Consider the following 26520-nt stretch of genomic DNA (forward strand, 5'->3'; position numbering starts at 1 on the left):
GTATTCCACTACGCTGGTCACCTTGAAGGTACTGACTGCATCTGCATTTACAGTTCCCAGCACAGGGCTCAATAAATACTTTCAAATTGATGAATATAAGAAATCCATGAGGGCTTCCCTGGTGGCGCAGTGGTTGAGAGTCCGCCTGCCGATGCAGGGGACACGAGTTCGAGCCCTGGTCCGGGAAGATCCCACATGCCGCGGAGCAGCTGGGCCCGTGAGCCATGGCTGCTGAGCCTGCGCGTCCGGAGTCTGTGCTCCGCAATGGGAGAGGCCACAACAGTGAGAGGCCCACGTACAGCAAAAAAAAAAAAAAAAAGAAATCCATGAGCTGTGAACAGGTAAACATGGAGGAAGAGAAGCTTGGGGATGGCTGGGGTGTGTGTGAGAAAGGGATATTTAAAACTTGAGTATTTAGAATACTATTCCCTTTCCCTTCCTCCTATGGAGGCAGCCAGGGCTGGAGGGGCCGAGGGGGCATTGATGTGTCAGGGTCAGAAATTGGTTACATACAGGAGAAATGAGCAATTGTATTGAGGATAAAGGGAAACAGGCTTGTCACTATCCAAGAATAGTTACAAATACGGATAGGACGGATGCTGGAATGAACCCGGTAGTGTTGAACTGGAATCGGAGATACTCATGGTCCTTAATAGATGATCAGATATACATATGTGTGTATATATAAATATACATTTACATGTATTTTCTGTGTTGAGAGGGCCTTTATTTATTATTATTTTTTTGGCCGTGCTGCACAGCTTGCAAGATCTGTTCCCCCAACAGGGATTGAACCCAGGCCATGGCAGTGAAAGCCCAGAATCCTAACCACTAGGCCACCAGGGAAGTCCCGAGAGGGCCTTTAAACCATAATGCTCAAGTAACAGTGATTATACTGAGTGCCTATATTTTGGTAATTGTACCAAATACCATTCTCTATTAAAAGGAATCAAGTCTCCTTAGAGATACAGCTGATCGCAGGGCTTGGGGCAAGGAAAGTATGAATCGGGGACATCTTATGCCAGAAAGTAAAACACTGCTCAAAAAATGATAGATTTGCCAGAAGGACACAGCAGCCAGCTTGGAGGGACTCTCACTGTCCATATCTGAGATGTGAATATCAAGAAAAAGTCATGGTTATGAATAAAAACCCACTGATTAAAATAGGAGTCCACGAGTCCACAATGATCAAATAAATGGTGGAGAAGGGAAAGTTCTTTACACTAGAATGCCAATTAATAGGTGTAGAAGGAATAAGGGAAGTAGAGAGTCACCATTGGGTAGTCATCATAACACTAGCAGGCAAGAAAGGGCAACAGATACTAAAATTACTGGGGGAAATTTGATGAAAAACCAGGATATTTATAGTCTCAAAATACTTCCACACAAAATATTTTACCAATTTCAAAGGGAAAACGCTAACTATGCAGTGGAGAAACACAGCAGACACCTCCTTAACCGAAGGATCAAGGGTCACCAGTAATAGGACGAAGTGGTACCATGTGCCTCCTGCAACGAGATGTTGAGAACACCACACCTCTTCTGTGGTATTTCTGCCCAAAATGCATAACCTGAATTTAGTAACGAGGAAATATCAGTCAAACCTAAATTGAAGGACATTTTTCAAAATAACTGGCTAGTACTTCTCAAAACTATGAGGATCACAAAAGACAAGGAAAGACTGGGGGATTTCCAGACTGAGGGAGACTAAAGATACATAATGACTAAGTGTAACACATAATCCTGGATAGAATCCTGGGCCAGAAAAAAAATTTTTTCCCTCTTGCTAAAAGAGCCTTATTGGGACCACAGGCAAAATATGAACGGGGTCTGTACACTAGGTGGGATAGTTTTGTATCAAGGTTAATTTCCCGATTTTGATAGCTGCAATGTGGTCATGTAGAAATGTCCTTGTCTTTAGGAAATTTACACTGAAGCACTTAAGAGTAATGGGGTATCATGTCTATATCTTATTCTCAGATGGTTCAGAAAAAATGTGACACACACATACAAATATACACAGACACATACACACATACAAGCGAGTGGGAGGGATGGTAAAACTAATGTGGTTAAATATCAACAACTGAGGAACCTGGGTGAAAAATATATGGGAGTTCTTTGGGCTATTCTTGCAACTTTTCTCTAAGTGTGAAATAAAATAGTTCATGTATTTTTAAAATACTGAAAAGAAAAGTGAGTGTTTAAAACCTGAGTCATGCATGAAAGGCTTTTATTTTTTGCCTGTCTACCCGCCCCCGCCATCTTGCTCCAAAACCAATTTAGAGTCTTATGAATATGTAAAAAAAAAGCAAGACACAATAAATCCAAAACAAGTAAGAAATATGTGTAGCCTTGGCAAGAACCTTCTAAATTGTCAAATTCTAAAAAATGCTCTTGAAAATTTGACAGATTATGTGGAGAGGTTTCTCTTTGTTTTGGGAAACAACCCAAACTTCAAAACAGCTATTAGTTCTTCTGTGTTCCCGATATCCTTTTATTCAAAACTTGACTGCAATTAGACACAGAGAATGCAATACTGGGATATGGATACGCTTAAAAATTTTACAGAATTTTATGCATGTGTACACACTTTATTAAATTTGCATTCTAAGATATACACAAGGTCAGCAGTTCACAAAACTTATTATTCCAAAAGCAGTTATCATGAAACACAGCAATTATATGTCAGTCAAGCAAAAAGAGCATCTATTAAATTTTCTTATCATATCTCTTATACTTGTTTTCAAATAGAAGCCTGAAATATGATATAATATTAGAATAGGAAGAGAGAATTTTACTTTATAACAATGATCACTTTTCAAATATTAGACTTTATATAAAAATAAAGGAGTACTGTCAACAAAGCTCACCTGAAGATTAGCATCTATTTTATGTAATTTGAAACAACCCCTGCACAAACTTAACTTTCTAGTCACTTTAAACAATAAAAATGAACCTTGGCTTAAACAGTAAAGTCAGTTACCTTCCTTCTTAGTTCTCATAACAGAGGAACATTTTCATTTTCCTGTCCCAATTCTACCACACTGCTGAATTTCAAAAATAAATTTAAATATCATTACATTCTAAAGGTTATGTCTTAAGAGTCCTAAATTAGAGCCAAAAAATGATGGCCAAAAGTGTCCCTTTAAGGCAAAGAAGACAGTAGAGAGCTGGTGGATAAATACCCTATAGGAGAAAACCATCTCTCAGTATTATATAGGCAGAGACTTTTAACATCTTTCACAAACAGAATAAGTACACTGCATACCACTGATGTAATTTTTCTTTAAAATGACATACTAGAGAACAATCTTCATAATATATACATTCATGTTAGGTTTGAAGGATTATGGACTTTGCACAGGTGAAAGCCAATATGAGAAATAAAGCCATTAATGGCCATTATGGCAGTTATCACAATTTAAAATAAACAACACAGCTGATGCTACAACAGAACTACTTACTGCAAGCTAAGTGATGCTCTCTTATAATTCAGGGAGAATAGGTTTCCCTTCAAGCCCTACAGTATTACTAGTCTGTGGGTACCCTCAAAGCACATCATCTTCCTTTAAAATTCAACGACCTTTGCCTTCAAAAGATACAAATGCAGTAGTTTTCATTTCTTACATTCATTTAAAAATGGAATATTATGGTCCTAGCAGGCAAATTTGCATGTTAAGTACAGACAATCCAACCACGATGTCTGAACATTAAAAGAGATCTATCACAACAGACATTTTGCACAGTTTTAAATAATAAATAACATGGCAATAGATTACACTCAGGTTTGTAAAATAGCTCTATCGGGATTTTCCTCTTTTAAATGTTAAATAACTTATGGTACCGCAGACTTACTATCATGTACACTGTTGACAGCTCAAACAGCTTCTTAAAAGCAGAACGCACAATGACATTGACTTTGGCAGCTCCTAAAAGCTTCCTCGTAGGTATTAAACTGTGCTTCCTATAAGGCAGCATGTATAAGAACTGGACTCTGATTCTGGGGGCAACACAATAACCAAACTACAGTCGACAACACCACTCACCACACAACAAAACAAACAACTCCAATGATGAAAAAGTAATCAGAAAGAAGCAGCAATCAAAACGGTATGTGGCATTCAGACACATGAAGCCCCTTTTCTATCCTACCTTATGATATACATCTTTACAGCATGACACTGAACCCCAAGGCCCCTCAGGCCTCATTACACCACCCAAGACAAGCTGTCAAGCTCCGTGTACACTTTTCTACACAGTGGTTTTGTGTGTAAATAACATTATTCATTCATTTGTAGATGCTCCACACATCTGGTCAAGGCAGGGATTTCTTCTCCTTGATAACACCACCTAGAAACATTAACAATATTTTATATATTCCTTAGGGCAACAGGTTTGAGGAGAACAATATCAACTGCGGTAGCTAAGTCATAAGAAGCTGTGGTGACTAATCCCAGCATCCTGTTAAGTCCGTTTACATTCTCAGCACTAAAATCAATCTTTGCATCCTACACTCCAACAGCAAAGAAGCAATATGCACAGTAATGAAAGCAACGACATGTTTTTTCCCCTTTGTGAGAAATGGCAAGGAAGCGGCTCAAACAGGAAAGGGAAACAAAATAATGTACTTTAAGCTGATGCAGAAAAATAAAAATTTATATCAAAAGCAACTCATCTAATACTGTGAGATAAAGAGATTTGAGACTTATGTAGTCAACAGAGAACAACAACAAAAATCTCTCAAGCAAGAGAATTTCTGATCAACTCTAGCTGTCATGACACTGCTGGGAAAAAGAACCATTGTCGAAAATACATATTAGTGCTTTCCTAAAATGTATAGACTCTAAAATAGGTGCTCTTTGAAGCACTGAGGAAAAAATATATATATATATGTACTCTAAGCAATCAAAAATGAGTATTTGAGATTTCGTTACTAGTTCAAAATGAGATCAGCAAAAAGAGACCTAAGTAAGGTTACTATACTCATAAAATCAAACTTTAGAGAAGTGCCAAAAAAGAATGGCATCAAAATGGTTTAGATCAGTAACACTTTAATCCTCATTACGGATCAAAGTTCCCTGTGTTCCTCCCTGAATGTTTTCTGCAGGAAACAGCAGTTAGAACACTGAATCAGAAATGGGTAAGTCACTTGGGTGAGAGATCATCCATCAAGATGAACGGAGAGCATGAATTGGAGCATGCTACTGGAGCCTCTGCGGTTGTGCTGCCTTTAGCCAGTGAGTCTGAGGACAAGCCACTGCTGCTACTACTGCCATCCAAAATATCTGAACTGAGGACAAAGCAAAAAGAATTATAAGCAGATGCATCTATCAGGGTAAAGGCAAACATAACATGCAATGACATGGTTTCAAGAACTCACGGATCAGTACAGCATTGGTAAATCATAAAAAGCATAAAAGCAACAGCAAAACTAGAGAATGTACTATATTCAGATACCTGGGAGAGGACAATGTCACAGAAATCCCAAGTTAAGACATGCAAGGTTCTGTATAATTTGGGTGCTCTCCTAGAGGCACCAGAAGGTCCAACATACCAGTAAGTGTTCCTCTTGACATGTCATGGTTTCCGTGAGGGAGTTCCCCTACCTTCCGCTCAAGCAATTTCTACCCTTATATTTCTCTTCTTTAATTTTTTTTTTTATTTTTATACTTCTCTTCTTACCTTCAGCCTTCGAGTAACAGGAGTGGTTACTCGTTCAGTTACCCTGGACTATCCGAAGTATTCTAGCAAGTATACTGCTTCATGGTCCTTCTATTCCAGAACAGTCTTTCAACTGCTCTAGATTTTATCACTTCCCCACTCCCAAGAGGCCTTCGACTCAAATACACATTTTTTCTAATTTCCTCCATTATTTGCCTTTTATGTTCTTCTCATTTTATGAATTTCTTAGACTATTTCCTTTCCTATTGCTTTCAAAACTCAAAGGTCTCCCTCCTATTTCTAAAAGACTTGTTTCGTTGATCCCTTCAGTTAACTTCCAGTCAAGCTTCTAATAGGAATGCTCTATATCCACAGACCCAATACCCTCACAGCCCATTTGCCTCTTTAATCCTGACAACTGGCTTCTGCTCCTGTCCTTCCACTAAGACTCCTGATCTGGTCATCAAGAGCCTCTAGAACCCAGCCTGGGGATACCTGACCCATCCAGCCCAGGCTCCCAGGGCTCCCAACAATCAAGCCAGCCTGCCTCATGAATCTGGCTACAGACTTTAGCATTCACAATTGCCAGCCTTCACAATGTGACATGAGGCTGCCTTCCTGGCCACGATACCCATCAATACAACATGTAAGCTCTGTGCTCTATATTTGGCCCGAATTCACTCATTCAGTCATTTCATTTCTTCTAATATTTACTGAGTACCTGTCAAGTGCAGAATGTACGCCAGATATTAGAAATACAATGGTATATAAGACAGACATGATCCCTGCCCTCATCTAATTTACAGTATAGTACAGGAGACAGACAGTTATATAATCATGCTAATAAATATATAATTATAATTTGTGATCAAAGCAGTAAAGATACAAGGGACTCTGAGAGTATATAACATGGGTGGCCTGATCTAAGTTGGAGGAATACAGAGGAACAAGGCTCCCCCAAAGTGATACTTGAGCAGTTGTCTGAAAGATGAGTAGGCCTTAACTGGGTAAAGCTGGGGAAGAAGCAAGGGTATTTCTAGGAGCCCAAACCAGGCTAGTATGGCTATAGCACAGAGAGCAAGGAGAACATGATGAGAGAAAGCTGGCGAGGGAGTCAGGCAGTTTTAGGATCTACACAGACATACTTTTTTATTTTTGAAAAGGAAACAAAGCATACAATTGGAGAAGGACTTGTGAATCAGCAAATATAAGTTCTAGTTTAAGTTTGATCACTAGCTCCTTTGCAAAAGCCCATCCTGGTCTAAACTGCCCTGAAACTCAATATTATGTCTTTAATATTGTCGTTTTTATGAATTTCCAAGTTAATATATTTCCACTGTTAAGCAACCTATGATACATTTGGAAGTTTCTGGGCTCTGTACCACCCTTAATAAAATGTAACTTCCCCTAACCCAGCTTCTCTACTCTTATATTTCTTCAAAATGTCATTTCTTTCTTTTGCCTGTGGATTGTTTTCAGACGGAAACAGAATACAAATAGGCTTTGGAAAAGTAAAAATAGCAGGTTAGCCAAAAGGTTCGTTCGTTTTTTTCCATAGGATGGCTCTAGTAGCGCTTAGTCATCTTTAACTTCATTTGAAACAATTTTGTTAGACTGTATTGTGACAGCTGTCGTATCAGCGTGCATTTTAAAAATATCAAAATTGGTGAATTTTTGTGTAGCCATTTTAATATTGAAGATGGAAGAAAATAGCAACATTTTCAGCATATTATGCTTTATTATGTCAAGAAAGGTTAAAAACACAACTGAAACACAAAAAAAGATTTGTGCAGTGTATAGAGAGTGCTGTGACTGATCAAACATGTCAAAAGTGGTTTGCAAAGTTTTGTGCTGGAGATTTCTCGCTGGCCGATGCTCCACAGTCGGGTAGACCAGTTGACGTTGATAGTGATCAAATCGAGACATTAACTGAGAACAATTAATGTTATACCACGCGGGAGACAGCTGATGTACTCAAAATATCCAAATCAAGCGTTGAAAATCATTTGCACCAGCTTGGTTACGTTCATCACTTTGATGTTTGGGTTCCACGTAAGTTAAACAAAAAAAAAAAACAAAACAAACAAAAAAAACCCCAAAAAACCAGTATTTCCGCATGCGATTCTCTACTTAAATGTTCTGTTTTTAAAACAAATTGTGTCGGGCAATGAAAAGTGGGTACTGTGCAATAATGTGGAACAGAAGAGATCGTGGGGCAAGCAAAATGAACCACCACCAACCACACCAAAGGCCGGTCTCAATCCAAAGAAGGTGATGGTGTGCATATGGTGGGATTGGAAGGGAGTTCTCTATTATCAGCTCCTTCTGGAAAACCAAACTATTAATTCCAACAAGTACCGCTCCCAATTAGACCAACTGAAAGCAGCACTCGACGAAAAGTGTCCAGAATTAGTCAACAGAAAACGCATTATCTTCCATCAGGATAACGCAAGACAGCATGTTTCTTTGACGATCAGGTAAAAACTGTTACAGCTTGGCTGGGAAGTTCTGATTCATCCGCCGTATTCACCAGACATTGCACCTTCGGAGTTCCATTGATTTCTATCTTTACAAAATTCTCTTAATGGAAAAAATTTCAATTTCCTGGAAGACTGTAAAAGGCACCTGGAACAGTGCTTTGCACAAAAAGATAAAAAGTTTTGGGTAAATGAAATTATGAAGTTGCCTGAAAAATGGCAGAAGGTAGTGGAACAAAACAGTGAATACGTTGTTCAATAATGTTCTTGGTGAAAATGAAAAATATGTCTTTTAGTTTTACTTAAAAACCGAAGGAACATTTTGGCCAACCCAATAAAAATGGAAACAGTATATTCCACAGTCCTCCTACTCTATACTTTCTGCTGTCAAATGCATCACTGATAATACCACTTTTAAGTAAGAAGTTTGGAAAATTTAGCTGGCTCTGGTATTTTTTCAACCAAATGGCAAAATGGGTCTAAAATATGAATTATTCAAAGTACTGAAAGAAAGTTGCACAGATAATCTAAGACGTTGGAAAATCAAAAGACCTTTATATTTGCCTTTGGAACATATGTGATTTTCCTCCTGCAGCATTTTGCCTAGACTAATACTAAAATGAATTTACTTTCCTAAAGCACATATTGGTTGGGAAGCCGAAGGACACGCTCTCTGCTACTTGGCAGGAAGAAACAGGCTTAGATTAAAATTTGGCCACCAAGCAGATAATCTGAATATAAATACTTTCTTATTCCAACCAGACTTATGGTGAGCCCTGGGTTAAAAGATTCCATTTGCCATAAAACCTGCTTGCTTAGGTGAATCCTGTATTCATTCAAAAACATAGAACATGACTCGCCGTGAAATCAGTCTTCTAATGCTGTTGATTACCTTAAAGAAATAAGCTAATGGGGAAGTTACCAAGAAAAAAAATGAGTCTGAACATTTCACTTCATATATTTTTTCAAGAATATATTTTTTCAAGAATTTCTTCTCAATTATTAACTGGAAACATATATAATTGTGTTTCGTTGACAGAAAAATAGCATACTTGCATTTAGTCTCCAGTGCAATTTAAATTCAGAGCCTGGTAAACCTTTAACCAGGTATTTTTACTAAACTAAAATCTAGTTTCTGCTCTAATTAATCTGGGACTACTGTACTTGGTCCTGGAAGCAGTGACTACAGGTCACAAATTACCCACTGTTAATATATCCACAAGCAAGACCTAATGAGATTTTGTAATACCAGAGAGATCACTGTACAAAAGTGATTTTCACTGTGTCTGCTATTAAACCTTCTACCAGGGCTTCTAAAAGCAACAAAGTGTGGTCCAATTTAAGTTTCTCTCTTTTTTTCTTTCCTAGTTTAAGCTCTGATGGAGGTGCTAATGAGCCTTAGACCAGTGACCCAAAGCCAAACAACGGCAGGAAAGCAAAGGACCTAGACAATTCAAATTGGACACAGGAGTACATGAAACAAAAGTAAACTAATTCATTTCAGCCACTGACTATACCAATTGAGGCCGTATTTGAACCACACCACCAAAAATACTTACGACAGCTAAAGTAGTGCCCTCTGTCTAAAAAAAAACTAGGGGAAAAAGTATAAGGGAATCATTAAAACATTCAGTGATAAAGTAACAACAAAATTAGGTTGTCCAGTGTGACTCATGCTATCACCCATCTGGTGGAGCCACTCTTGTGTCTTGTCCAGTCAGTAAATTGGGTTCTATCAGATAAATGGCAGGCAGGTAAATGTGCTAGAAATCAGCCGCAGCCCTATCAGCCCCAGCACAGATTTTAGTATAAGGTAAGACTACAGGGCATCCCCCTACCCCTTTGTGTGGGTTAAACTGGTCCACAGGGTTTGTTCTCTACTCTCTACTATCTTACCTTACGAAGACCCAGCATTATCTTGCTGTATAACCTCTAGGTTTTTAAGATCACATAGTTAAATATGATCGGTTCCACTGTCACTTTGGAGATAGGAATTTTAAAGTATCAGCACATAGGGATGTAACGTACAACATGATCAAGATAATGAACATGGCTATACGTTATAAATGAAAGTTGTTAAGAAAGTCAAATCCTAAGAGGTCTCATCACAAGGAAAAAATTCTTTTTCTATTTCTTTAATTTGGTATCTATATGAGATGATGGACATTCACTAAACTTATTGTGGCCGTCATTTCATGACGTACATAAGTCACATCATTATGCTGCACACCTTGAACTTATACAGTGTTGTATGTCAATTATACTCACTAAAACTGGAAGAAAAAAACTTTAATTAAAAATACTACTCTTTAATCACCAGACAAAAAAGTATCAGCACAGAAGTCTAAGCTGCTCACATAAACACCTTCAAGTATATGTGAACATTTCTGTCATAATAAATAATGATTACCTTATTCTTTGTACATGTAACATACTCATGATAAAATTTTCTTGCTGTGACACATACATTAAAAATAATGTTAAAAATCACTGAGATAAATCTAGTGAAAAATGTTAAAATAAAACCATAAAGGTTAAGTCAGCAGTCCTGTTAACACTAAGGCACTGGGCAGGAAATTTCATGGAAGACTTTTTCCTTTTCTGTAGGAGAAATAGACTATCACTTAATCTTCACTACGTGGCTAGCAGCCCTGGAAACTACTTTATTTTATATGCCACAGATAGTCTTATTCCCAAAAGAATGAGGAGCAGAACAAGAGTTCCCAGCATGAAAAAAAAAATGAAAGCGCCACGTAAAGGTGTACTTCCGAGCTATGGTCAAACTCCTGATGTTCATAAGGACTAAAGGCAGAATGACATAATTCCTACCTTGTGATTAACAAAGGTCCCCAGATTTGCTTGGCAAAGATTGAAGAATTTTTTGTACAAAATAGGTTTATAGGGCTTCCCTGGTGGCACAGTGGTTAGGAATCCACCTGCCAATGCAGGGGATGGGTTCGAGCCCTGGTCCAGGAGGATCCCACAAGCTGTGGAGCAACTAAGCCCGTGTGCCACAACTACTGAGCCTGCAATCTAGAGCCCGCGTGCCTAGAGCCCATGCTCTGCAACGAGAGAGGTCGCCGCGATGAGAAGCCCGTGCACCACAATGAAGAGTAGCCCCCACTCGCCGCAACTGGAGAAAGCCAGCACACAGCATTGAAGACCCAACATAGCCAAAAATAAATAAATAAAATAAACAAATTTTTTAAAAAAAGATTCAATCACTAAAAAAAAAAAAGAAAAAGAAATAGGTTTATGAAAAGGAGGCCTACTATTCCTTTGCATAGCAGTTGGCACACCGGACACAAACTCCATATGGGTCAATACTCAAACTTCACATTTATTGATAATTTATACTTCAAAGATGCAAGCTTTTAAAGATCATCATCTAGTATATAAACTTTAAAGTTTTAAAACCCATCTCTTCTTTATGGAGTGGGGCAGGGAACAAACTATAATGATTGAAATGATGAGATAATACCTACTGATGATCTGATACCTTTTCTCTCCCTAAAATGTATAAAAATGGTTTCCTTAGTTATCGAGTAGATTGTTATCCTTGGCAACAGGTAGCTCCTGTCTCTGTCCCCATTTCTAAGAATATGGATGTCTGATCAATGAAGCTGCTTTCAAGAGATAGGGAAAAAAAGTTTCTGCAAAAGCAGAATCCAATTTTACATATCATGAATAACTCATATTTAAATTCTGTTAATTGTAAGACATAAATGTCAGCAATCTTAGTACACAAGGTGTTCCAAAAGTCTTATTGCGATTGTCAGCTTTAACAGCCTCAGAAGTCCAGATGCTCCAAACTTACTAAAAACATCGCTTGAAAGTTTAAATCACCTAAATATCTTTGATACTGAGTTTTGTGAATTTTGAGTAATAAGTTTCTTTTTAATATATTACTTGAGCCATATGTTGGCTTGTTAGCACTCTATGAGCAGCCACGAATAAAGCAAATCTCTCCAGTGTGAGGCAACACTTTTTGTGTTTACAGATCAGAAGTGCCCTTCATCCCCAATGTTGATGTTCCCAGGGCTCCCACAGCCAGTTACATGTCTACAGAGAATGGAGGTGGTGGCAATAGAAATAGAAGCCTCATGGGAGTTCCCTGGTGGCCTAGTGGTTAGAATTCTGGGCTTTCACTGCCATGGCCTGGGTTCAACCCCTGGTCAGGGAACTGAGATTCTGCAAGCCATGTGGCACGGTGGGAAAAAAAAAAAAAAAAAAAAAGAAGCCTCACAACAGCTACCATCACAGACAGCTTAGGTTGTGCTGCTCAGAGGGATAAACGTCTGAACAAGGGGAGAGGGCCCTTGGTAAATGCCATATATTCTCTGTCCTTCCTTACTTATTAGTGTGAACCTGTTTCATAGTGTCAAGCACAGTCAGCCTACAGCAATATTTTTTAAAAAATCACCTCATCCTGTATGTTTTTAGCTTGGCGAATGCTTTCATATCATTTAACATGAACTTGGTTACTTGGTTAGTAACTGCGTAAGGAAATCTATTTATAATGTCATGTGCCTATATTAAAACACACTTTACCATAAAAGTGATATGCAGTTTCCACTCAGTATAGAGTTTCACCCACTAGTCCTCTTGACAAGCTTTAGAAGTTTTCTCTTTGCAATCATCTACATACCTGGAAAGGCATTCTGTACCAAATTTAGCACACTGAGCTACCAAGGACAGACAGGGATGAGAGAGAAGAGAGAGTGTGGGGCTGAAAATAGCCAGAACTATCTAAAAGGCATCCATTCCAAGGTTAGAATGGTACTGATCAACGAGTCTAATGAGCTAGAATAACCTGTGACTTCTTGGGTCAACTAGAAGTAGAGGTTACCTTGGAAAAACAATGAATAAGTGATTTGGAAAGAAGGAATCGTCAGTCTGTATAACTTAGAAGTGGCTTATAGGATTCTTCCATTTAGAGAGCACCATCTTTTTTATTTTAAAGTGAACGCCCTCTGGGGTTCTTAAAAAAAAAAAAAGAAACTTAGCCATAAAATTCAGGGAACAAAAAGTTCTGCAAGGCACTACACAATTGCATCCAGAACATGGGTGCTCAGTAAGTTGACTGAAACGTACTGAAAGATTTCAAAATATCACCTGGCCACTGCTATTATCCTTTCTTTTCCTTCCTATAAGTATGTTGGCATCCAAGTACTCAACTCATCCAAGTACTCAAATTTGGGTACAGGAAAAGAAGTTAACTTTCGCACAAAATCATGAAACGGCCTTAAGTTAGACATCTAAACTCGGATGAGTAAGACTAAAAGACCAAAAACAGTTATGTGAACAGACCACAGGAATCTGCAGGTGTTACTATTTAAACGAAACCTTAGTTACTATTGTGACAGAACACCCCAAAATTTTCAAAAAGATTTTATAACAACAGATAGTGCTATTTAGAAAATGCCATGCTTAAGAAAATGCTGGTGTTCTCTGCTAAGTTAAAAGGATATAATACAAAATGCAGGCAGAGCAGCTACAATCAAGGCATTACCCAAGGCAACCCAGAAGCTCCTTCTCATGCCATCCAGCTGTTGACACTCTCCCACACCATTAGCACCTATTGAGAGGCTGACCTAACAGGAGCTAGGCATGAAGGTGAAGGTGCCAAAAAGATACACGCACTTCCAAAGGAAGTCCTGGTGACTTTCAAACGATCTGGTTTCTCACACTGTCTACATCTCCATGGAGATTTCACCTCTAGGGAGCATGGATAAAAAGTTGAATATGTTTTAAATGATCCCAATATACTTTTGCTGTGGTTCTTTTCAAATACATCATTCCCTAGTATCCTTTGGATTTTATTTCATTTTTTACCATGAACTGAGATCAGACAATTGTGCAGCCTCCGGAGACAGCATAGTGGTAGTGCCTTGGAAGAGCCTCTTGGGCTGGCTTTCGGTCTCCATTTCACCTAAAACAGAAAGAGATGATGCTACCGTAAAGCAATTTTACAGATATAGGCTCGCTGCTAAAATGGGGTGATCTTTGTTTAACCAAAGATCAGAATACTTCAAACTGTTACTTGAAAGCTATTTTTCCATGTGCTTTAATGTAGAAGAAATATACTGCCACATAAACTCAACTAAAAAGTCAGCAGCCCTAAAAATACCTTCTCATTTATTGTATGCAGCACGCTGCCCATATAGTCAGGTTCTTTAATAGAAGAGTAGAACACTGATTGCATTAGGCAAAATGAATCAAGACTAATAACCACAGCAGAAATAAAGTATCCCCCAAGAGCTGAAGCTCATGGTGAATAATAATTTATGCTAGATGATTAGTAAAGATTCTTGATTTTATATATTTTAATATCAGAACATTTCCTGAGTTGAAGTCAAATGGATTCAAAGGCATGCAGTCTGATAAAGAGTATATAAATCAAAGGTTGCTTTAGGCTGCTTAGTGAAAATGAAGATTAGAAAATATAAGTTTGAAAGCACATCTGTAACGGAAAGCAGTTATTAATTAGTTCACAAAATTGATGTTGTACTGGCTACCTCAATCCCACAGATTTTCTCAGAACTGGGAATAGAAAAACTTTGCATCAGAAGAAATAATGCTTAACATTTTGCCACTGGGAGTGCAAAGACTAACAACCCTAAATTAGACAGAAAAGCCCCTTTCCAAATAAGCTATGATTTAAAACATGCACATACCTTGGTTTCAAAGCTCTTTATCTGAGCTTTAAAATTGAACGTTAAAGACAATTTAATTCATGGGCCTATCTACACTCCATTAAGAAATTAGCAACCATGAACTTAAACCTCTACAAGATTCTTATGATGGAAAAAGATCAAGGAAGAACAAATGCAACATTCATTTTTCCCCATATTATTAATTAATTCATATTATATTTCCTCTGGAGCTATTCTGAAAATTACTGAAATTCAAGAAAGGTTATGTTTTCATTTGCTTTTTTCCATGCTTTAATATGCAGCTTTTCAAAGCTGCTGCCGGGCTTTCAACACCTCATTAGCAAAAGACTTTAGCCCTTTTTAGCAAGGAATCCCTCCATCTGCTGGTATATTTTGGAATAGCTTTGAAACTGAACAACCATATTACATTCCATCAGCTTCCTACAACATATTTAAAATTAATACTAATAACTATACTAGCTTTAATTTCCAAGTTTTATTTTCACATAATAGCTCCTCAGAAGGTTCTTCGGATTGTAAATAATTCCTTGCAGCATTAAGGAAAAAGACTATTAGTTTATAAAATAAAATTTATTCACTAAATACAAATATTGTCACTGCATCAGCATCTATTCCTCAGAGCACACCATCTTTAATTTTAAGTTGTCTGAAATATAGCACTTTTTGAATCTGTGTATGATGCTATACCACTGGAAAGTCTTTGCCGAAGGTGCAAGTATCCGTTTACCTAACATTAGAAGAGTTGATTTGTTTACTAGCTCCAGAGGTGATCTGCACACACAAAAAAACTTACTGAATTGCTTTTTAAAAATGATCATTAAAACTCTCATTTAAAATGACATCCAACACTTGTAATCATGTGGTCATATCCTCAGGAATAATGACTAAACCCGTGTTAAATTTCTTTGCCTTTTTTTTTAATAGACTCCATTGGGTGCCCTCTATAAGCATCTCAAACTAGCACTGAGTGAGATTTTCGTTTAGTGCTTTGTGGTTTAAAATAAGGTAATTAAGAGAGCACCCCTTGGGAGTTTGGGGTTAGTAGATGCAAACTATTACACATAGAATGGATAAACAACAAGGTCCTACTGTAGAGCACAGGGAACTATATTCAATATCCTGGGATAAATCATAATGGAAAAGAATATAAAAAAGAATGTCTGTCTGTGTATAACTGAGTCACTTTGCTGTACAGCAGAGATTGGCACAGCATTGTAAATCAACTCTACTTCAATAAAAACATTAATTAAAAAAAATAAAGTGTATTTCTTATAAACCACACACACAAAAAAAGAGAGTACCCTATTATATCAAAAACCCTATAGAGACTCAAATGGGAGGCATCATTTGGTGGTGACTTATATTTGAGCGTACAGCATGTGTATGGACTTATTTGCTATGACATTAACACATATTTCTGCAACGTATCAACTTACATCTCTTTCATATTCAGATCACTGAGAGGCAAAATTTCTAGAATATATATTGATATTATGAATATCTGAATAAGATTCAGTTATGAAGTATAAAAAAGTATAGACAGTATCAAATAACTAATTCCCAGAATTTAGAATCAGTAAAGCATACATTGGAAAGAATATTTCACTATTTCTTTAGAAGAAAGGAGTCATGCCTTGAACTAATTTCAGACAGAAATGCTAATTTGTAATTCAAGCTGGACTATGTTTAATAGCAGAAGGGGGATGACACATACCTTTTCTTTTAAGAGGACCAAGAACACTGGGCCTAATGCACTTGACTGGACTCTGGCTTCTCCTGCTTTAAAGAATAAACAAACAGGATGACATTAAAGTACTTTTGGCAAATCAATAAAATTGACAGATACATAGGGAGAAATGGACAACATCTGTGTTGTAGGTTGAGTACATGATCTGACCTGGCATATGACAATCTGGAATAACATGGCATTTTAAGCTATTTTAAAAACTCATTTTCTGGGCTTCCCTGGTGGCACAGTGGTTGAGAGTCCATCTGCCGATGCAGGGGACACGGGTTTGTGCCCCGGTCCGGGAAGATCCCACATGCCGTGGAGCGGCTAGGCCCATGAGCCATGGCCACTGAGCCTGCGCGTCCGGAGCCTGTGCTCCGCAACGGGAGAGGCCACAACAGTGAGAGGCCCGCGTACCGCAAAACAAACAAACAAAAAAACTCATTTTCTAAGACAAAATATCCACAACAGTTAAAAAAACAAAGATAAACCTTATTAATAAGTTGTTTGGGATTTTGACTGGTCTACAATTTAAAAAAAACGTTTTTTCCTTATCCTTATAAAGAATATATTTTCAAGTGTGTGTGTCCCCTCTGAACATAAACTGGCATAAGTCTCAAAAAAATAAATATGGTAAAATGTTAACGGTAGAATATATAGGTGGTAGGTATATGGATATTCACTGTGAAATTCTTTCAGTTTTGCTGTTTGAAAATTTCCATAATAAAATGTTGGGGAAAAAGTTCACCAAAGAGACAAATTTAATGAACAGCCTTTCAACCACATTTAAAAAGCAGGTTTACTTACCTGGAAAAGCGTCTTGGACTAGGAACGGGACTTGGTGGTAGCCCGCTGCTGCTCACAAACATTTGTAAGGATGGTGAAAAACATTGCTAGGAAAAAACATATTAAAATACTTCTAGTGCTCCAGTTTTCAAAAGGTTCTTATCAAAATGACAACAACAGCATCCTTAGAATTGCTTACCTGTCTGTCTCTCATACATGTTTATGAGAGAATACATAGATAGATAGATAGATAGATAGATAGACAGACAGACAGATGGATAGATTGATAGATTTTTTCATATTACTACTATAGACTTTTATTATTTTTCCTTCCAGTCATTGAATTCATCAAAATTGAGGTGATTTGTGTGTGTGTATGTGTGTGTATTTGTGTGTATTTTACAGAGTAAACAGCTCAGTGTGTGAAAGAGAGTTAATATCTTGTCAATAAACCTACCTTTCCAAATCCTCTGGTGGGTGATGGTGCTGGAGAAACCGGAGTGAAGTCAATCCTTTTAGGAGAATATAATTTCTCTGGCTTGTCAAAATCACTATCATTCTGTAAATAGAAAGTGTTATTTCCTCATAATTCACAACTCAACACATCACATTTCTTCTTTACTACACAAATAGGCCTACATTTTTAGAGTAGAAATGTATAGATTCTAAAAAGTTGCAATCTCATATACTGGTGGGAAAGCAGAGATCAAAAACACTGAATTCAAATGTGGAAACAGGAGGGCCAGAGGTAAATGAAAAAAATGAATGAAGCCAATGAACAATATAGTGGGTTCTAGAAAATAAAAAACAAGCAGACATGTGAAAACTTTACCAGGGTCAAGCTCTCATCCCATGATTGGCTTATCTGCATCGCAGTTTGCACTTCTCTAAAACAGACAAAAATGAATGGCCATTAGTGCTCCTAAACAAGACATACCTTTGGCCACACCCTGTTCTTGTGAAGCACTAACCTTTCATGTGCAGTTTCTCTGTTCATAATATCCATGCCTTCCTCCTGCAAAGGCAAACATGTGCTGAAAACATAAAATTTATCCACACAGTTCTCTATTTCAAAGAAAATGAAAAGGACTTTTCTGCCTCATTTGACATCATCACAGTACAGCGTGACTGACATTTTAAGACTGTCACCTGTGCCACATCTATATTTTATCTGCCCACTCAGAAGAATTTGAACCTGTCCACAACTAACCAGAGTGGCAGCCTGACTCATTTTTAATATCTAAATCTGCAAAATGAAAATAAGATCAAAATGTAAAATGCAGAAAATTACAGATCTGAGCCAGTAAGTAAAATTTACCCTTTTGATTTGATGCAGTCTGCTGCTAGGAATCCGATTAGGTGAAGATGACAGCAACTGGAAAGAAAAAGTAAACATTTACTATTTTCTGAATCACAAAGCAGCGGCCTGCTGTCAGTGCCAGTGTAAACCTCTTCCTAGATAATTTTTCATATTCTTCTTAGAAATCGAGCTCTTTAAATCACTGAACATTAATGCACTAGAGAGGCAGTACATTCAGTTTTTTTAATCACAATGTAATTGGTAAAGAAATTTGGTTACAAGAATTATGACTGATTATAATTTTAACCCTTGAAAACCTTCATCTCTGGCAAAAGCCAAGAAGCAAGTAATTGTGCATTTCCTGGTTGGAAAACAATGCTTTAGTCTTCCTCTCCTAAGCAGGCAAAGGTAAGTAAACTGAGAGCCATTCAGCAACTAATGTTTCAACATTTTATCCTATTTGAAATGACCCACGAGTACATTGAGTCTTTAGAAAGTACACCAGGTGTCCAACCTCAAAGCACCATCTGTTGCTAGGCAGGCACTGACTTTAACATTTTTCCCAAAATGAATGTAGAGCCGTGTACGTTTATGTAAAAAAAGACTCCAGGTCTTAGAAATAGCCATTAACCCACTTATCTAAAATAAGGAACTCTATACAAAGGGAAAGCAAAAACACTGATTCTATTCATTTTTATTACTAGTGAACTGACAGAGGAAGACGAGCAAATAAGCCCAATATAATATACTGTCTATGATTAATGTTTATCGAAAACACTTTAAAACTGCAATAAGGAGATCTTACTTGCATGATCTAAGTCAATTCTAAAATTCGATCACTAATGCTATCACCACAAAGCTTACAGGTTCAGAAAAAAATCAATGTAGAGGCAAGGTGAATTTTTAAGATAACTGTTGCTTTCCCTTAGATCATTTTTTAGTAACACAAAGATGAAATGGTTTGGGGGCCAAATTATGTTCCTTCAAAATCATCATAATCTGATCATGAAATGTAAGGTACAATTTATATCAACATCTTACTGAGTAGTTGGCGGGGGGAGAGTCTATAGCCATAATGTAAACAACTACTATTTATTCCATGATGAAATGCAAATGAATTTGTAATACTATTAAACCAAATATGACAATTATCCTGCTACAAGAGACCTTATCCTATTCAAACTTTAAAAAATACTCATGGGCTTCCCTGGTGGCGCAGTGGTTGAGAGTCCGCCTGCCGATGCAGGGGACACGGGTTCGTGCCCCGGTCTGGGAAGATCCCACATGCCGCGGAGCGGCTGGGCCCATGAGCCATGGCTGCTGAGCCTGCGCCTCCGGAGCCTGTGCTTCGCAACGGGAGAGGCCACAACAATGAGAGGCCCACATACCGCAAAAAAAAAAAAAAAAAAAAAAATACTCATGTAGTGAGCAGTATAAAATGGTGATAAACTGCTCTAAGGTTTTTAGGCAAAAGCTAATTCTGGTGAAATTTTTTAAAGTTATCCACTAAAATAAGATTTTACCTCAAAAGAGATCCCTTCATTTCCCACCCCTTTCTTTTACTTCTTCCTCTCCTAGGCTTTGAAATAAGAAAAATTTTACCAGTAAATTCCTTTCCAAAAGTATTTTTTTCCATTATGAAAGTGATAAATGTTTGCTGGTGAACTCTTGATAAGGTCATTTGAAAAATGCTAAGCTACTAGGCAAGTAAATAAGGCAGGAAAGACTCCATCAGGATACTGTGGCAGAGAGCATGAACATGTCAGTCAGGGAACAAAAGAAACCCCAAAGGCAACGAAATAATCAGGAAAGCCAAAGTATGGATTGCCAGAAGCTGACTGCGGAGAAAGTCACAAGCTTAGATGGTACATCTACATCACACACAACTCGTCGATTTGAGACAGAACTGGAGAGTAGACCCACAAAAGGGACAGAGAACAGCAGAGCTGTGTCTAGTACCAGCAACAAGAGCAATGGATGGGCTGAGCAAAAAGCCAAGAACCTCAAGGAGGCGCCAGTTAATGGTGTGAAGTTAGAGCAAAGGGCTTAAATGGGACCAGAACAGAGGCCCCTGACACTGGGGACTTTAGCAGCATGGTTTGTTTGTTTGTTTGTTTTTTGTGGTACGCGAACCTCTCACTGTTGTGGCCTCTCCCATTGCGGAGCACAGGCTCCAGACGCGAAGGCTCAGTGGCCATGGCTCACGGGCCTAGCCGCTCCGTGGCATGTGGGATCCTCCCGGACCGGGGCACGAACCCATGTCCCCTGCATCAGCAGGCGGACTCTCAACCACTGCGCCACCAGGGAAGCCCAGCAGCATGGTTTTTAAATGGAGTTGTGGTAGATGTAGTGAGATTATAAACTGGCTGAATTGTTGGCAAGGAGTCAGAGGCAGTTGAGTGTGGATTAAACTTTGAAAAAGCTCGGAGAGGGGAAGGGAAAAAGGGAAAGACAGACGTATGAAAAAAAGAGAAGCTTGTCTTCCAGATATGAGATGTGTGAGCCGGGAGAAGAAGGTGGGAGGGAAAGAGCCAGCAAGGAAGAGACTGAGGACACAAGATAGAGCAGAGATGACAGACTAAGCGAAGGCACAGGGGAGTCTGACAAATTCCCAACCATTAGCAGAAAGCACCCCATGTGAAGGGAAAGACACTTCCAGGAGAAGAAAGCTGCAGATTATGGAAGAGAGGTGTCTGCCTTCTCTGAGAAGTGAGAAGGGTCATCTGCTGAAAGTGAAAGGGGGTGAGGCAGGACGACTGTCGTTTCTGAGAAGATTTCTGAATATTGCTTTGGACAACAGCATGGGGCCACTGGCACCTTGAACCCAACATGCCTGGAAAAAATGTATCTTTTTTCCCTTCAAACAACCAATTCCTCTTAATTCTCTACCCAGAATAAAGGCAACACTTTTCCCCTGGTCACCAAGAAACAAAATTTCAGTCACTCCGACTTCTCCCTGCCTTTCTACCTAATCAGTTAAATAATGAAGGTTCTAGTTCTGCACGTCTTTTTCTTTAGCCCCGCCCCCCCCACCAGCCTTTTCCATTTTAGTCTGCATGCATTTTAGTAGAGCCAGAAGGAAGGCTATTAATGAGAGATGCACCCCGCCAGAGTTGATAAGAATCTTCACATCTTAGAAGAGCCAAGTGAAGTTCAGAGGGGCAAAATCATTTTCCCTTCTTTGCTATGCTGTTGAGATCAGAAAACGGCTGTAGAACATATAGAAACATTTTTCACATACACAGCAAAAACGAGTAGGTCTATGCTCTAGTATACTCAGGGAAGAAGGGGCAGTCAACGAAATCTCCAGAGAGCTAACATTTCCCCCTTGAAGTATCTGTAGCCACTTCGGCTGGAAATCTTTCTTAAAAGTGTTATATTCCCCACCCCCATTTCTTAAACAGATTTGACCAAACAGAATGGCACTGGAAGATCTCTATTCTAATCCCAGCTCTGCCACTTACTAATTGTGTGATTCGGAGCAAGTTACTTAGATCCGGCTGAGTCTTAGCCGTTGCCTCTTTTAATTGGGAAAAACATCTTTTGCCCTGCCTACTTCACAGGGGTTGCTATGAGAATTAAATGTGTGAAAGTACTTTGTAACATGTAAAATACCATATGAGCGTAGGTATTACTATAATTTAAGGAAAGGTTAATGACCCAGGTATCTGTAGGAACATCAATTATTTTACTGTTCAACGCCAGTGACACCCTCAGGGTCTATTAACAGGCTCTCAGCCCTAAGACCAAGCCACGGGCTGATTTTGTAAGAACCTCTGTCCGCTTTTCAGTTTTCCCCTCTCCTCCCTTGCTGCTGATAAACCTTTAACCCAAATGTACCTCTTCTGATTTGCTGCTTCTCACACACTACTGGGTTGGAAGCTTATTATAATTGTGCATAAATTTTAGATGATTCAGAGGTCAGAGAGCCCCTCCTATAAATAAACTGATGGACCTTTGTGCACAGTCTATGGAAATCTGGTTCAGCCATTTAGAGGTCTATTTGCTTACATCTCATATCTTCCAGGGCACTGCAATTACCGGATAAGTGGGCTCCACATGTGAAGGGCCACTATGTAAAAACCTCATCATAATTTCTCCCAACACAAACAACCAACTAAAAAGGTGTTCCCTGATGGCTCTGGCTACATAGACCAGTCACCATCAGCACCTCTACTGGAATACAAATCCAAGCATTTTAAAATAGACTTTACTTTGAATAGATAGCACTGTCCAACAAAAATAAACTCTCTGCTACCATATACATGATTTTTGCATCCTAGGACAAATAAAGACCACTGTTCTCAGTTATAATTAGAAGTTAATCCTGACTTACCTCACAACCATGATGCAAGTAGTGACAAAAAACAAGGAACAATGTTTAAAAATACCAAGTCCCACAGCCAAGAAAAAATTCTAACCAGATTTCCTTTTTGCACCAAAAGCTAAAAATAGCCACAGCACGAGCAGTAAACAAGACAGGTAAAATCATTCGTTTCTTTTGTAAGCAATGGTGCAGAGAACATCATCTCAAGAAAGAACCACATTTGCAAGTGTTTCCCCCCATCTCAACTACTAATGATACTTACTCCTATACTTACCAAGCTGTGACGGCTCATGATGGTTGTACTATTCCTCCGAGTTTTAAACGTGTAAGGTTGAAAAACCTGTGAAAGGTCACTGAAAAATAAAAAATAAAATGCTTAATGTCTTCTCATTTAAGAGATCCTTCGACTGTATTAACGCCAGCTCTCTGGTTAACAGTGAAATCGACAGATACAATGAAGCAACTCCTCACCGTCCTCTTCAGAGCTTCCCGAGAGTGGTGTGCTGTGGATTACAGGTTGGCTGATACTGATCTGCTCCGGCTTGGGGGATGGCTAGGAGAGGTATGGGGCGGAGCTCCAGACTGGTTGTCTCCAGCTCCTTCTGGGCAGAACTCACGCCCCCAGACCGGTTACCACCAGACACTGGCAGCCTCATCTGTTTACCCCAGAGGACCTACCCGCAAATGTTACTGCTTTCTACATGTGCCATGACGTGAGAAGGGCTGGGGAGCCCTGATCTCCAGTGGGAGCCCTATCAGCACGTCTCCCACTATTGCCCTAAACATGTGTTCTACTTTGGAATCCTGCTGTCCAACTACATCAGCACACCTAGAGTCTTGCTCATGTTGCCCCTTCTGCCTCAAATGCCTTCCCTCCCACCACCATCTGTCCAAACCCTTCCTCTCCCTCAACACCCATCGAAAATGCCAGACCCTCCACAAAGCCCCTCTTCATTCCACAAACCTAATGCGATCATTCCCTCCTTTGCATTGGGTGGGAGCACAATGGGAAATCAGACGCTTCTTGAGACACCGACTTTTTTATTAAAGGAAAGTGTGCATGTGGTTTAAACCCCTTGGTAGAGGTGTTTTGGTCATCCCTGCAGTCCCTAGCAGAGTGCCATGCCCAGGAAAAGAGGTCAAGAAGGATTTTCAGGGCTGAACTGGATTGGACTTCAAGGGACCGTGGAGATGACCTAATCCAGCTCTCTGGAATTATAAATGAGAAAACAGAGACTCGACAAGGCTAAGTGACTCATTCCTGATCACAGCCAGTTAGGGAGAAAACTGGGACTAGGCCTGGTCGCCTCACTCCTTCTTCTGTCGCATCATGCTACCTTTCAAATAATTACTTAAATCATGATTCAAAAAACCCCAGCATGATATTTCTACAACAGTCTAAATGCAGGTCAACAGGATCACCCCAGTCCCCAGCAATTGCTGGCTTATGAGATTCAAAAAGACAACCAGAAAAGACCAGTTTATTCCTATAGTGTCAAAAAGAAATGTAGAGCTGAGGACAGCATTAGAAAAGCAAAAAGTCACTCCACCATTCCCTCAGTTTTGAAATATAAAAAAAAAGGTGAATCTGTTTTTTCCCCAAAACAAAGATATTATAATCAGTTTGACAGACAAGGATTACCTCTTCCTTTGCCTTCACTGTGCCTGATTAGTGTTTTTGGCTAATTCTACTCCCATCCCCTTTTTTATGGAGTCATTCCATTTCTACAGGGTCTCACGAATTGACTTACAAAAAGTGAAATGTAATAGGCTCAAGACGTCTGCCAACCTAACCTTCACTATCACAAGAGTCTACCTTAAAATAGACCCTCTGGTGACTTAATTCACATGAAAACACAAGACCTTACACTAAAATTCAAGGGTCAATTCTTTCGATTATTTTCGAAAACCTGTGCTTTCGCTTTCACTGACATGCCACCCTTCTTTTTTTATTGACCAGAATGCATTTCAGGCAGTTCTAGGATCTGAAAACATTATGACAAATCCCAATCACTTAATAGGACATGAATATGCCATTTAATTACAAGTTATTAGATAAATTGCGACTTATTGAAGTAAACCTGTGTTAATGCCAGGGTTCCTGAACTAAGCTTAGAAATAGCAACTCTTAGACGCAGGTGTCAAGTTGCAATCCTAGTTCCAGGGGCTTCAGTCTGACATTCAGTGGTGTAAGTTAGGCAGGGCAAGCAACTTGTTAGAAGAGCCAGAAGCTTCTTGTAGTTTCTTTTACAGTGAGCCAACAGAGCCCCAGGTAGAGAGGGCCCCATTTTCCCCACACTGCCCAGAGTTTGGGGTCAAACTTTCACTCCACCTTGGGACCCAAGTTACTGCCAAGCAAACAAGTCCCCACCCCCTCAGCATGGAGGACCCAAATGAGCTCCAACTCTCACTTGAGTGAAGCAAGACTGCTTGCAGGGGGTCGAGGAGCCCCTGAACCCTGCACTCCATCCTCCCCAACTGTGCTCACCTGAGCCCATGGATCAGGGGAGCGCTGTTGGATCTCCTCAGGGTGACCCCATCAGATGTGTCAGACTCAAAGTCCAGCTCCATTTTCTCCTGAGCCATGTCGGAGACTTGCAGGCAGGCACGGCGGACAGTGCTTAGCTCCTGGTGCTTAGGTATGGACTCCCAAGAGTCTCACTGCAGGACTGAGCTGCTGGGGACTGGCAGCTGGGGGCGGGGGCTAAGGGGCGGAGGCTTGGGGGCGGGGGCGGAGAAAAGCAGGAGAGGAGGAGGAGGGAAGGAGGATGAGGATGAGGAAGGGAGGATGAGAGTGAGGGAGGGGAGGAGGATGGAGAGGTCGTGGTGGAGGCTGACAGGATAAAGGAAGAGGAACGAGGAAGGAGAGGAATGGAAGGAGGAGGTAAAAGAGCAAGAGGGAGGGGAAAAGGTTAGATGGAAAAGCAGGAAGATAAAGAGGGTAAAAGGAGGAGGACAAGGGGGAAAAGAAGAAGACGAGGGAAAGGAGGAGGGTAGGGTGGAGGGAAAAGATGAGCGGGAGGAGTGAAAGAAGAAGGACGAAGTCTGGGGAAGAGGAGAGAGAAAGGAGGGAGAAGAGAAAGACGGGGAGGAAACTAGGCAGCGGCGGAACTCATGCTGCTATCTTTTGGCCAACGACCTCAAGCGGGGCCGGGCTACAGACGCCCCAGCTGCCCGGGCAGCACTAGCACCGAGGAGCTGACAGTCAGGCAGGGCCCGGCCAGGCAGTCTCGGAGACTCCAGCTCCCCATGCTCGGGTACCCGGTCCAGTCCCCCATGCTCCGGGACCCGCCCGGTCCTGAGGCTCCTCAGCCCTGCGGTCGCTGCTTCTCCTCTCCTCGCCCCCCCTCCCTGCCTGGAGGACAGGTGGGGGGTTCGACCAGCCGCCGCCGCGGTGCCTCCTTTTCCTGTCTTGGGTTCCAATGGCCCGGGGGAACCCCTCGGGGCCAAGACCAAATTCTACAACCTGCCGCCTCTCACGCCTCAGAAGCGGGAATCGCCGCGGGGCCAGGTCTTCCGCGTCCGGGGACCCATCGAGCCCTGCGCATGCGCCCGGCGGC

The 26520-nt window shown here is 40.0% G+C and overlaps 1 protein-coding gene across 4 annotated transcripts; it reads right to left on the bottom strand.

The window, feature by feature from the left end:
• Positions 1 to 2573: 2573 nt before the first annotated feature.
• On the bottom strand, positions 2574 to 26520 carry PABIR2 (PABIR family member 2). 4 transcript variants are annotated; one of them, XM_082609897.1, is made up of 10 exons: positions 25449 to 26520; positions 23235 to 23313; positions 18652 to 18708; positions 18305 to 18348; positions 18166 to 18220; positions 17791 to 17892; positions 17355 to 17440; positions 16533 to 16594; positions 13977 to 14073; positions 2574 to 5293 (listed from the first exon to the last, which is right to left on the bottom strand). In XM_082609897.1, exons 1-10 carry the CDS (start codon positions 25544 to 25546, stop codon positions 5149 to 5151), a joined length of 825 nt encoding a protein of 274 aa, XP_082466023.1. In that variant the 5' UTR covers positions 25547 to 26520; the 3' UTR covers positions 2574 to 5148. The 4 variants fall into 4 exon arrangements, with proteins under 4 accessions (XP_082466023.1, XP_082466022.1, XP_082466025.1 ...); XM_082609896.1 differs by having other exon boundaries at positions 16533 to 16597; XM_082609899.1 differs by having other exon boundaries at positions 2574 to 4353; positions 25449 to 26519.

Source organism: Mesoplodon mirus (genome assembly GCF_964341445.2).
Source record: "Mesoplodon mirus genome assembly, chromosome: X".
NCBI lineage: Eukaryota > Metazoa > Chordata > Mammalia > Artiodactyla > Ziphiidae > Mesoplodon > Mesoplodon mirus.

What these genes read in the sequence shown, in the direction of transcription:
- PABIR2 (XM_082609896.1), bottom strand. Translation starts at nt 25,546, where the DNA reads ATGGCTCAGGAGAAAATGGAGCTGGACTTTGAGTCTGACACATCTGAT. An exon ending in TCATGAGCCGTCACAGCTTG is followed by an intron (nt 18,709 to 23,234) that starts GTAAGTATAGGA and finishes TTTTCTTTCCAG; the next exon opens with TTGCTGTCATCTTCACCTAA. An exon ending in TGGTCCTCTTAAAAGAAAAG is followed by an intron (nt 14,074 to 16,532) that starts GTATGTGTCATC and finishes TTTCTGTTTTAG; the next exon opens with GTGAAATGGAGACCGAAAGC.